Source organism: Hippopotamus amphibius, chromosome 11, assembly GCF_030028045.1.
Source record: "Hippopotamus amphibius kiboko isolate mHipAmp2 chromosome 11, mHipAmp2.hap2, whole genome shotgun sequence".
NCBI lineage: Eukaryota > Metazoa > Chordata > Mammalia > Artiodactyla > Hippopotamidae > Hippopotamus > Hippopotamus amphibius.
Genome location: NC_080196.1, coordinates 80995647 through 81008629, shown reverse-complemented (window position 1 = coordinate 81008629; position 12983 = coordinate 80995647). Strand labels below are relative to the sequence as shown.

Genomic DNA, 12983 nt, shown 5'->3' with positions numbered 1-12983 from the left:
AAACAAAGAAACCTTTAAAATGGCTATTAGACCAAATGATTTCTCCTTGGCAGAAACACTCCAATGTGGGACTGAAAACTTTCCCTTCATTATGGCTTGTTTTCTAGCATTCTGAACGTGAGCAGGAACAGAGAGGCAGATGGAAGTGGGTTCTGAACGCCAGGTCACCATCCAGCTTCATTATTTGCTTGTAAAGGGGGACAGAGGCCACCTTCCAATCACAAACACGCAGGTGCAGGGTTTCCTTTGGGGAAACATTTCTCCCCTCCCCCCTCCTGTCTCCCCACCATCTCCATCCCCACCTCACACATCCCAGTCCACATTTCTCTCTTTAAACCTGGAAATGTTTGGTCTTTATTGTTCTTTTTGCAAAGTGTAAGCTCTAGCTTTACACACCAGAGAATGCTCTGCACCTTGAGGGACAATCTTGTAACTGGAATTGTGGGCAGCAAAGCCCTCCTGGGTGGGATCCGTGGACCCTTAAACAGCCAAACTCAGAATACATACAACAGCCCCCACTCCAAATATTTCTGTCTGGACCCCAAAGTTCAGACAGCACCTGCTCTTCTGTTGCTTTCTTCTTGAATGTCGGCTGCCCCATTTCAATAGATAATGGAAATCTTTCTTACTTTCTTCTCAATTCTCCATGGGGAAATTCCACTTTGAAATCCTCTTTTCCCTATCATTTTTACTTTACAGTTGAGAAGGCAAGGATGAGTTAGGAAACAGGATTTCTCTCTCCCTCTCGCTTTTTAAAAATGACGTAGGGAGTTTGGACGGCCTCCCTACCCCCTACCTCCCCTCTTTGATTCTAAGCCCAATTCCAGGAGAATCATAGTTTTCCTTTCCACGCTTGCTGATGACCGCACGGGTCAGAGCAGGAGGGGCTGCCCAGCAAGAGCCCCGGAGATGATTCTAATCTCCGATGAGCCCCAGCTGCCCGCGTCCGGGGGCGCGGCCTTGGTCCTGGGGAGGCCACAAAGCCCGGCGGGGCTGGAGCGCGGGGACACCGGACCGCGACTGCCACGAGCCCCGCGGGGCGCGCAGCTCGGCGGGGGCGGCTCCACTCGGCCCTGCCCGAGTTCGCTGGGGGACAACTTACTGTGTTCGCTGTGCGTCCACACTGCCAACTCCCAAGCGGGAGGGGGGAAACGGCAAAGGCTGTGTCGCGTCCAAGAGTAGAGGCAACAAAAGAGGAGAGAGGAGAGGGCAGGCGGGGAAGGAGGGAGGCGGGAGACCGGGGCGCTACCCCGTTGTCCACGAGAGCGCCCCTCGGATGCGGATGGGGAGCCCCTCCGGGAGCGGCGGCCCTTTCTTTGGGTCCCCTCCGGCCCGCTGCTCAGACAGGTAGTTGGGAGAAAAAGAACAAAGCTCCCAGCCAGGGCAGGCGGCGGTCCCGGGGCGTCCCGGAGGCGGGGAGGGCCGAGGCCGAGGCGCCCCGCGCCCTGCTCTCCCCGCGCGCGCCCCCGGCCCGGGCCCCCTCCTCCGCCTCCCATCGCGCCTCCTCGTCCTCGGAGGAACGGTTCTTCCGAAGGGACGCGCGCAAGGAAGAGGGGGCAGCGGGGGGAAGGCCGGCGAGGGGGAGGCGGGGAGCCGGGGAGGAGGCGGGGGGTGGGGCGGGGGGCGGGTGCGCCCCTGAGGAGCCGAGTCGGGCCGGGTACCGACTGCCATCCTGCAGCAATTTCCCTGTGTCATGGCTCCGGTCTCTTAGCAACAGCCGCGGGTCCGGCCGCCCCGAGCGGCGCGAGCCGCCGCCGCCGCCGCCGCCGCGGGCTCAACTCCACCCGGCGGAGCCCGGCTCGCCGCAGCCACACAAAGAGGCGCGGGGCCGGCCGGGAGCGCCGCGGGAGGGCACGGCGAGGGATCCGGGCGGCGGCGGCGGCCGGGAGAGAGGCTCCAGGCAGGATGCAGGATGCGGAGGACCTGACACTTCTTGGAAACTCTTGGAAATGGCTCCCGCCCCGGCACCGGAGGGGGCTGCGCACCCGGGGCGGGCGCTCGCCCCCGCTGGGCTGCTGAGCCGCGCTCGGATGGAGGGCCCCGAGGCGCTGTCCCTGCGCTCCGCCGTCGGCTCGGGCTGAAAAAGTTTCTCCATGGTTCCTTTGTGTCGCCCGAGCGCCCGTTCGCCGGCCCCGAGCTGCCCCAGTCTTCCCGGGTAAGTGAGCGATATTGTTTGCTTCCAGTGCTGCCATTTTGAGCAATTATGTCTGTCCCCGGCCCCCGAGAGGCCCCTCCCCAGCCCTCCTGCCCTAGCCCGGGTCCGCCGGGAGAGTGTTCGGGAGACTCCTTTTCCTGGGCGGGCTACACGGCATGCGCTGCCCAGATAAAAGCGAGTTCAAGATTGCCCTCACTTTGCTCCTGCCGGTCTTCTTTCCAGAGGCGGACTCGCAGCTGCTGCACTCATGTGACTCCAACACAAATAAGCATACCTAAAAGAAAGGCAAGGGGCTCGCTGCCCTGCCGGTGAGGGGCCGGGGGTCGAGAACCTGGGTCGAGTCCCGGACAGGGCAGGGCGCTCCCAGTCCTGTGAGCTCTGAGCCTCAGACACCGAGTGGGGCTTAATCCATCATGAGCCGAGAACTTGAATGTCTCTCTTGGAAGCAGTTGTATTTTTAGACATCCCTCCTTTGCTTCCCCAGCCTCCATTCCTTAACCACGCAAAGACCAGCACCAGGCAGTAAATTGCTAGGGCAGCCAAGCTCGAATGCTAAGTTTGTTTTCTTTCATTGTCTATGAAGAAAACCTCAAAGGTGGGTCTTCCTTGCCATCTGATCTTTGTCAGTATTTCCCATCAGATGGAGATACACTATAAAGGAGTTCAGGCTTCAGCAGAGCTGAAGGAATAATAAACTAGGGAGTTAATTACTAGCTATTAAACTAATTTTAAAGATCTCCTGTAAACGATTGTTAAAATCCATTCCAGTCTTCCTTACGTTGTACCCAGAGCCAAAGCTGCCTTGCTGAGGAGAAATACAGTGTGGACCTTCCTTCCCCAAGACGTCCAGCATCCTTATGGATGCCCAACAAAATGTTAGCCCTTCTCTCCTCTGGGAGAGCCACCTTGCCAACTGAGTCTGGGTTTGCTTCTAAAATGTCTGGCTCCCTCAATCCTTCTTAAAATAATTACAGATCTCCAGATTATCACATTAAAGATGCTGGAGTCTAGGGATCACTTAAAACATCAGTCTCTGTGTTACAACTACATAATAAATGTGCTTTTGGGGGGTGGGGTGAGGGGAAGAGATGGACAGTAAGCTACTCTGGTTTGGGTTTTGTTTTTTTTTTCCAACCTGTACTAACTGGTGCAGCTCCTTCTTAAACACAAAATTCGAAAGGTTTATACATGTATTCTCTCTATTAATCCCTCTCTAGCCTACCTCGTGTTTAACCCCTCTCTAACCCATCTGGCATTCCTCCTTACTGAAAACCAAGTTCCCAGGAGATATTGATTTGCAAACATTGGAAATAGCTGATTACCATTTGCTTTTCCACCAGTGGAGAAATGATCCTACCTGTATTGGTATGATGGAGAGAATCAAGGGCCAAAGCTCTTCACCTAGGCACCAATTAAAAGCAAAATTCTACCTAAGCAATCCCACACTTTCAAAGGGTAATTTATTCTAAAACATGAATTATTTTTTAAAGGATATAATTCCCAAAGGCTTGTGAGTGATATCTAAGCCTTTCAATTTCATACAATGCCCTTAATTTTAGCATCTCTATTACAGGAGGGAACACAACCGGTGGAACAGAAAATGTGTTACTCTGGGGATCCAGCAGGATTGAAATTTTTAGAAGCTGACAGATATCCACAGAGATGCATCTGTGCATCTACCTACCCCGGCTTTATTATAAGCAGCTAAACTTCCTATAGGATAGTCCATTCATTGCTGCCACCCTCCTTTCCTGAAAATGACCTCATAAGAAAAAGATGAAAACAGCTCTCACTTGGGGAAATGCCATTGTACAAATCATCATTATGTGGACTGCTGTACCTAGTTAACTGCCTCCTTATCTGAGTATTTGGATTCTTTAGAATGTGTTGTTTGCACATTAATAAGTGGTCAGAAAGCTATTATGGCAGACATTTTTTTTTTTTTTAAGATTGGAATTTTCCCACATGACAAAAAGATATTTCTCTTGGAAATTCTGGGGGACTTCTCAAATTCCCTGATGAGATCTAGCACATGATACCTTTAAGGGAGTTCCTCCGAGGGAGGAGAGGAGGCCAGAAAGAAGAGCGCAGTTACATAAGCAGTTACCTAAAACTAAATATTCCGCCCCAAGAAGCTGTCCAGATGTTGCAAAAAAGAAACAAGGAAACGGCTGTGAGAGGGATCTGCTTGCCTCGAGCTGTAGGAACAGTGATGGCTGGGAGACCAGTTGGTGGAGGGATTCGTGGTCAGAGCATTGACATAGCTCTCTGGTGTCCTCCCAGCCTTGAACTCTTTATTAATGATCTCAGGTAAATAAGCGGTCTGTCTGCCAGGATATAACTTTTAATTTGTATCCAGTGAAATGATTTCCTTTTGGCTTTATAAGTCAGTAACTTTTGTGACTGTTTTAGGGACTTTGGGCCGCACATTGGCAGATTCCCTCCGCTCGGTTAGAGACTTGGAACTCTGGGGCAGCTCTCTTGGGAAAGCCGGGAAAGCCCGATACCCACTACCGTTGAGTCCCCACGTTGTTTTTCCTCATGGTCAGAACTCTGTTGGCTGCCAGCCAGGAGCGTTTGAAATGAGCGATGCTAGAATATTACTTACAGAGTGTGTGGGGGGTGGGGGAGAGAAGGCATTCTCTCAAAGTATTTGACCATCTCTGATCAATTATTGCAACAGCGCTTGTCTTCCCTAATCCATTTCCTGCCCCCTCCGCCTCCCGTGGTCTCTCCGTAGGGCACTCGGGTTAGCGGGTAATGGCCCTGGGGCGGGGGACACACACGTGGTGGGATCTGGGAGCGGGACAATGGCAGCGCGTGGAATGTTGCTGCAGCCAAGTCTACACCCTCTGACTGTCTTCCTCTGCTTTGCAGCAGGAGGAGGTGGCGGAGCAGCTAGTGGGCAGCTCGTGCCCTCCCTGCACAGGCCTCTGCCCCAGGGGCTAGCCCCGCACTCCACCCGCTCGCCATGATCGCCACGGGCGGCCTGCTGAGGATTTCCGCCAGAAAGCAGGATCCCCTGCGCCCCCCGAGCCAGGTCCCCAAGCGCAAGCGGAAAGCCAAGAAGAGGCGCAAGAACGACGTGGTGGTGGTGAAAGGCAAGCTGAAGCTGTGCTCCATCTCCGGGCTCATCGCCCTCTGCGGGATCCTGGTGCTGCTGGTGGGCATAGCCATGGCGGTGGTGGGCTACTGGCCCAAGGCCAACGGGGCCAATAGGGAGGTGGGTAAGCAGCTGCCACCCGCGGGCAGCGGCCACCGCGTCCCCACCATGACCAACAGCAGCAGCAGTGGCAGCAGAAACCGGTCCAGGAGCCACCCGGGGCCTCGGGAGGCTGTCACCGCCAGTTCCGTGGGCGCGCCCAGGAGCACGCCTCCAGCGCGCTCCCCCGCCCCCTCTTCGTCCTCCTCCACGTCCGTGGGCTTCTTCTTCCGCATCTTCTCCGGCTACCTGCACTCTGACAAGCTCAAGGTCTTTGGGCCCCTCATTATGGGCATCGGCATCTTCCTCTTCATCTGCGCCAACGCGGTGCTCCACGAGAACAGGGACAAGAAGACCAAGATCATCAACCTGCGGGACCTTTACTCCACCGTCATCGACGTGCACAGCCTCCGCGCCAAAGACCTGGCGGCCGCCGCAGCTGCCGCCGCCGCCGCCGCCGCCTCCTCCTCGTCCTCCGCCCCCGCCGCGGCGCCCCCCGGGGCCGCGCCGCTCAACGGCTTCCTCAGCTACGTGCAGTCGCGGGGCCTGGAGCTGAAGCCCGGCGGCTGCGGCGGCGCCGGGGACGCCTTCGGGGCGGCGGCGATGCTGGTCAGGGGCGCGTGGCCCCACCCCGCGGCGCTGGGCGCGGGCGGGGGCGCCGGGGGGGCGCGAGGCGCCGCGTCCCCGCCCGACCTGGCCGCGTCCCCGCCCGACCTGGCCTCGTCCCCGCGCCGCCCGCGGGAGCCCCCGAGCCTGGCGGAGGCCGTGTACAGCATCTACCGCGAGCGCTCGGGCGTGGCCGGCCGTCGCCGGGCCGCGGCCGCCAGCAGCAGCAGCAGCCCGGCACCCTGCAGCCCCCCCGAGAGCTGCGGGCGCCAGAGCACCGCCAGCTCCCTCGTGGGCTCCTCGCTGAGCGCCTTCGCGCTGCTGCCCCTGCCGGGGGACCGCAACGGGGACGGGGACGCGGGGGGCGCGCGCCGCGGCTGGCAGCGGCCGCCCGGGGAGCGCGGCTCCCGGGAGATCCCGCGGGGCGAGCTCGACCTGAGCTTGAGCGACCTCCGCGGAGCCCGGGGCGGCGCGCGCTGGGCGCCCCGCGAGCCGGACGAGCCGGCGGGCGCGGCGGCCGCGCGCACCGCCAGGGGGCAGGGCGGCCGCCTGCCCAGGACCGGCAGGTACGCGGCCCTGCGGCGCCGCAGCACCAGCGGGCTCCCGGACTACCGGGCGCCCCCGTCCCCCGAGCCCCCGCCCGCCTCGCGCAGCGCGGACCTGGACTCGAGCCTCCGGGCGCGCGCTGCCTCGCCCTCGCCCCCCGCCGGGCCGGACTCGCCGAGCTCCCAGTCGGATGAGCCGTCCGGCAGCAATAAGGGCTACACCCCCCTGCGGGAGGCCGGCACCTCTCTGGAGTCGGTGGTGGACCCGGTGGCCGGAGAAAGCCCAGACGAGGAGGCCGCCACCAGCCTGGGGGCAGAGCAGAGCCCCCCGGAGGGTCCCAGCCAGGAGCCCCCCGCGGGCGAGCCCCCCCAGCCGGTGCAGAGGCAGTTTACAAACAAGGAGAAACTCCTCATGATTTCCCGGTCTCACGCCCCAGGGGTCGAGGACGGAGAACTGGAAAGTACTGGCACGTAGGGAAAGAGGAAGCGAGAAAGTAGGAGAAATGCCCACTGGAAGCAGTGAACATAACAGTTCCCTCGTCCTTGGGGATTTATCCGAGGAAATCGTCCACTACCCAAAGAGCTGCAGAATGTTAGCCTTGAATTGCGTTCACGAGATTCCTGTAGATAACTCCAAGCATTTTTTTTTAAAGCAAACTTGTCTTATATGTCCGATGGTGATTGTATGTTCTAAGAAAACCAAATGTATTAAAAGGTCAGCAATCTAGTTGATTAGATAAAGTTCTCTTAATTTTCATAGGATCAAAATAATATATTTTTGACAGTAACTGTGCACTTTACTCCAACTTTTTTTTTGGATCCCTGTCTTCCCTAACCTGTACTCTGCCGCCGGTTTTGTCCATAGCTGCTTGTGAATGACAAGCTTTTTTCCTCCTATGCTTTTGCGGAGCATAGAAGGGTTTGTCTCAGTTCTCTGAGAACTGATATTACTAAATGAAGTCAAAGCCAAAAGCATGAGTTTGTCGGGAAAGAGCACTTTCCCTGCTCCACCCCACTCTGCTCATCCAGCTGCCCAAAGGCCTCTTTATTTTTGAAAAGAGTATTTACATTTTGCTACTAAGGTACCTAGTGGAGACCAGAGGGGGCCAGCACCCAGACGGACTGTTACATTCCTAAATTCACTATATCAAGTACATGATACTTTAGGGAGTATTATCATACCTGTACTGAAAATAGCATTAATATGAAAAAAAAAAGTTTTTAATAAAAAAGTTTCCAAACAAACAGCTAAACATAATATTGCCTCATTTTGCCTTGGAGCTAATAATTCTCACACAAGTAAAACAGTGGGTAGTTCAGCTGGTAAATCTAAGATATCTGGCTATGACACTGCTACTGCAATTCCAGGTCTCTTCTCCCAAAGTGCTCGTGCCATCCTCAATCAATTTCCAGCATATTTTTAACTTCTAAACATAGGGTTGAATCAAACATTTGGGAGTGTCTCTTTCAAATAGAATGAAACATTAAATAAATAGTAATTTTCTACAATATTTCTAGTTTACCTCTAAGTATTAATTTACAAAGCACCAGGCTTAATGTTCTGCTGTCATCCTCTTGGAGTTGATTATTTGATTTTTGCTTTTAAGTTCATGATCTTGAATCCATGGCCTACAAAGCCTGGCCGATAATGTTTTAATAATATGGTAGATTGTTTACGCTTGACTGTATTAAAAGTCAATTAGTTAATTTTCAAGACCAGTAGGCAAACACAGTAATTAGTGTACCATTCTGATGCCCTCTTCTGTGGAGTGTGAGCTGAGCATCTTGGGAACGGTATGACTTTTTTCCAGCTACTTGGATACAAGTTCTCCAGTTACACACAGCCCAGGCTATCATTGCAGGGAGTTAAAATGCTGATTTTCAAGGAAAACCTTGTCAAAGATATGATCTTATTGGCCCCCATGGGTGAAACAGTGGGCCCAGCGGAAAGAGTACAGATTCAGGAGTGAGGCTGGACCCCAGCTTGCTTGCTGTGTAGCCTTGGACAAGGCACAAATGCTGATTCTCAGTGATCCGATCTATGAAGGGGATTACTAGACATACCTTGTAGAGCTGGGAGGGATGGCACAAGGGGTCATGTGGACAGAGCCAGGTTGAGTGCTTGGCTCAGAGCAGTACTCAAAGATGGCAGTTATTGTAATTGTTACCATTATAACAGTGTCTGAATGTATGCCAGAGAAGAACAGGCCTCCCTCCCCTTGAGCTCAAGTGGTTGAGACTTTGCCTTCCAATGCAGGGGGTGCACGTTTGATCACTGGTCGAGGAGCTAAGATCCCACATGCCTTGCGGCCAAAAAATCCAAAACATAAAACAGAAGTGATATTGTAATAAAAGTCAATAAAGACTTTAAAAATGGTCCACGTTAAAAAAAAAAAAAAAAAAGCCTGGTCTCAATCTGGAATACCCACTTACTATCTGCGTAACCTTAGGCAAATCACTTAATCCCTCCAGGGCCCTGGTGGATGATATAATCTCTATGATTGCCTTCGGCTCTGAAAGCTTTACTTAAATTCAGGGTATTTGTTTTGTCCCGGATAGAATCATTTCATATTTGCACATACAACTTTGCCGGGTGAATATACTACTTCATAAACTACCATTTAGTGTAACATTCTGTGATCAATTTTTAAAGGACCTAATTTCTTCCCAGAGTGAATTTGCATTAAGCTCATAACATACTTTAAAGCTATGGATTCATTTATTTTGCTCTTTCATAGAGCAGAAGTGAGTTTCCACTAGTAAGAGTGGCGAGCAAGTATAATCATACCTCCAGGTAGTGTTAAATTTCAACAGTCTCAATGATTTTATCACACTTACAAAAGTGTTTCAAAATTTCCTAGTTTTTCTTCTCCATTACCTTGCATACTGGGTAACATATACTGAGAAGCTTTGATGAGTTGTCTAAAAGGAAAAACAGGTTCTAGGGCTCTAAAATGCTGTTCCAGTCCTCAGAGAATATACTATAAACTGCTTGGTAAATAATAAAGCCACTGCCTCTTAAACTAAAGAGGGGTGGGCAGAATATTTATATCTTACAAACTTTAGAAAATTCAGTCTAACCAATTGATCAGACTTAATGCTGATTGCCCTGTTACATTAATCAGATTAAATACAAACTTCTAGCTCATATTGATCTGGACACAGGCCCTCTGAAATTAAGTAACTTCAGCAAATTAATTTAGCTCAGTATCAAGTCACATCTATCTTAAACATTGAGCAATTAAACTGGATTTTTTTTTAACCTGAAGATAAAGGATGAGCCCAATTTTCCAGATCTTGGGAGGGGCTGGCTGTCATCAGACCTCAGAAGGAATCCTCTGCAGTTTTGAACATAGTGACTCACAATCCTTCCCTTTCGTAGGAGCTGAGATCTTCTTGCGATGATAATGTTAAATGTTCACTTACTACTTTCTGTGGGCCAAGTTCTCTCTGCACGCTCTAGACGTGATCTTGGTGACTCCTCACTCAATCCTCGCTCAGCTCTATTGAGGTAGGATTATTATTACCCCTGCTGTACAGAGAAAGACACTGAGGTCAGAATGATGGCGTGTTCGCCCAGGTTACACAGCTGGTGGATGGTGGAGCACAGATTTACACAGAGTGCTGACGATTATCTGTACCCACTGGCAGATGCTGAGCTGAAGCTGGTATTTGTGGAGACCATCAAAATATTTTCTAGGGACTTCCCTGGTGGCACAATGGTTAAGAATCCGCCTGCCAATGCAGGGGACACAGGTTCGATCCTTGGTCCAAGAAGATCCCACATGCCTCGGAGCAACTAAGGCCATGCGCCGCAGCTACTGAGCACGCGCACCACAGTTACTGAAGCCCGCGTGCCTAGAGCCCGTGCTCCACAAGAAGAGAAGCCACCTTACTGAGAAGCCTGTGCATCGCAAGGAAGAGTAGCCCCCGCTCACTACAACTAGAGAAAACCCGTGCGTGAAAACGAACACCCAACACGGCCAAAAAAAGTAAAAGTTTTTTTTCTACGTTTTTGCAGTCCTGCTTGATCCCTGTCCAGAAACCATTTGTGGGGATATCTGGAGAAGAGTCAGAATGCACAGCCAGTTAAAAGCTGGAGTTTGCACTTAAGTCTTCAGACTGGCATAAAAAGGGCTTTTATTTTCAATGCGGCTTTGCAGGGTTTGTTGTGGAGATCTTAGAGATTATGGAATCAGCCCCCATCCTTTATTCATAAGTGAGGTTGCTAACAAGAATTAGAAAGATGAAATAATTTGTTCCATGCCAAACAGCAGTGGCAGGACTAGAATGTTAGAATCATTGCAACAATTGGCATATACATTGCCCCACACCCTGAATTCCTAGCATACTGGCTGGGTGACCATGGGCAAACTACTCAGCGTCTCTGTGTCTCCATTTCCTTCCTCATACAATGGGATTAATAAGGGTACCTACCTCATAGGACTGGTGTGAAAATTAAATGAATTCACACCTGTGTAGAGTGCTTACAACAAGCTTGGCACATAGTGTTTTTAAAAGTTTTTAAAGTTGTTTTTAAAATAGAATCAACTGCTAAACAGAATCATTTCGTATGACCTTCCTATTCATTAACAGACTAATATTAGGTTTGAAATCTAGAGAGTCAGGCAACACAGCGTGGTGGCTGGAAGCCTGACTTGCGGGGACGGGGTGGGGGGATGTGGAACACTGGACCCGGGTTACATGGAGATAATAAAGAGCATCCGACCACAGAATTAATTATTTAATTAAACTCCATAAACTAATATACTTAAAGAACTTAGAGCAACTCCTGGCACAAATAAACCTTCAGTAAATGTTAACTACTATTATTATAGGCAAAATAGAGAAAAGTAATTAGTAGGCTAAATTTACTGCTCAGTTGTTAGGGACAACCACAAACTTACTGTGCTGAAACGTCTCCATAATTTAGGCATATTAGAAAAAAGAGAACTAAGACGTGAAGACCGAGGCTGCTGCAATACCCCCAACAGACCATGGAATAAACGAGCGCTGGATGTATATCCCTCATGGTTCCGGCATCGTGATGTTATATAGCAAACAGTGGTTATATACACAGTTATATACACACACTGGCTTCCTTGGCTGTTTTTGGCCACAGTTACTCCATTTCCATTTATGGAGGCTGGTCGCATCAGAAAGGCCAGGCTAGCCCGCTGTGGTCCCAGCCCCTTTCTGTGGGGGGAGTTGGGGGGGGGGAGAAAGGCTGGGTGAAGACAAAGGCAGGAGCAGAGGTGTGTGAAAATTGTCTCCACAAAAGTTTTTTCTATACTAGTTTTTCTTTAGTCATTTTGTGTGCTTTTTAAACATGGAGTTTTGAAACACTTTTTTAGTTAGAGAACTTAAAAAAAAAAAACCCTGCCAATAACAGTAAGTTAGAACAAGCTAAGTATGAGTTTGTATTTTGATCAGAATAGTATTTTTGCCAAGATATAAAAATATAAATATGTACAAATACATTTTACAGCCACATAAAGAGTAGGCTTGATCTTTGTGGAATATATTTTCCCATTGTTTTATTTACTTTGGACTAAAAATCATTGGGTGAATATTTAGACTAAATTTTTGAATGACAAACTCTGAAAAGCATTCTAAGGCTTCCACCCCAACCATCAACCCCCGCCGTGTCTCTCTCTCTAGGGAAATCATCTTTTAGGTCTTTTCTTCAAAAGGAATGACTTTCTTTAAACGGATAAGAAAATTATATGTGCTTTAAGTCACCACAAATTGACGGATCCATTTGCCCAAACGACTTTAGTCAAACAGCTACCTGCCACCTCCAAAGACATAGGGGGCAACTTCTTTTGTGCCATCTATTTCTCTCTAATGGCAGGTGGTGGGTCCCTCTGGGCACGAACCACAGTAGGAGTTGTAAATGGCCTCATCCTGGGTATTTAGGCTGCATCCCTGAGCCAGGGTCCTTTCACATTTCAAGCATCTCAAATATATCTCTTCAAGTTTAAACTGGCTCCCAGCCCTCACCCCATCAACAGTGCCTGCCTGCGATATGGGCCTGTATGATAAATAGGATGTTTGGCTGAACCATCACTAAAATCACAGTTTTTTTTCTGCTTGTAATGTTACTGTCAAAAGACCCAGAAAAGGCAGATTCACCTAGAGAATCATAAAGCCTGTGCCTATCTCAGCACCTGTGCTGCTTTACCTGTGCTGCTGCTTCTTTTTTTTAAAAATAAATTTATTTATTTGTTTATTTATTTACTGGCTGCATTGGGTCTTCGATGCTGCACATGGGCTTTCTCTAGTTGCAGAGAGCAGGGGCTACTCTTCATTGTGGTGCGTGGGCTCCTCATTGTGGTGGCTTCTCTTGTTGCAGACCACCACGGGCTCTAGGCACATGGGCTTCAGTAGTTGCGGCACATGGGCTCAATAGTTGTGGCACAAGGGCTTAGTTGCTCCGCGGCATGTGGGATCTTCCTGGAGCAGGGATCGAACC

General features: G+C 50.8%; 1 protein-coding gene across 1 annotated transcript; it reads left to right on the top strand.

Moving 5' to 3' along the window:
- The first annotated feature begins 1931 nt into the window (after positions 1-1931).
- Positions 1932-7032, top strand: TMEM200C (transmembrane protein 200C). Its single transcript, XM_057700584.1, has 2 exons — positions 1932-2155; positions 5033-7032. Exon 2 carries the CDS (start codon positions 5127-5129, stop codon positions 6981-6983), a length of 1857 nt encoding a protein of 618 aa, XP_057556567.1. The 5' UTR covers positions 1932-2155; positions 5033-5126; the 3' UTR covers positions 6984-7032.
- The last annotated feature ends 5951 nt before the right edge of the window (positions 7033-12983 follow it).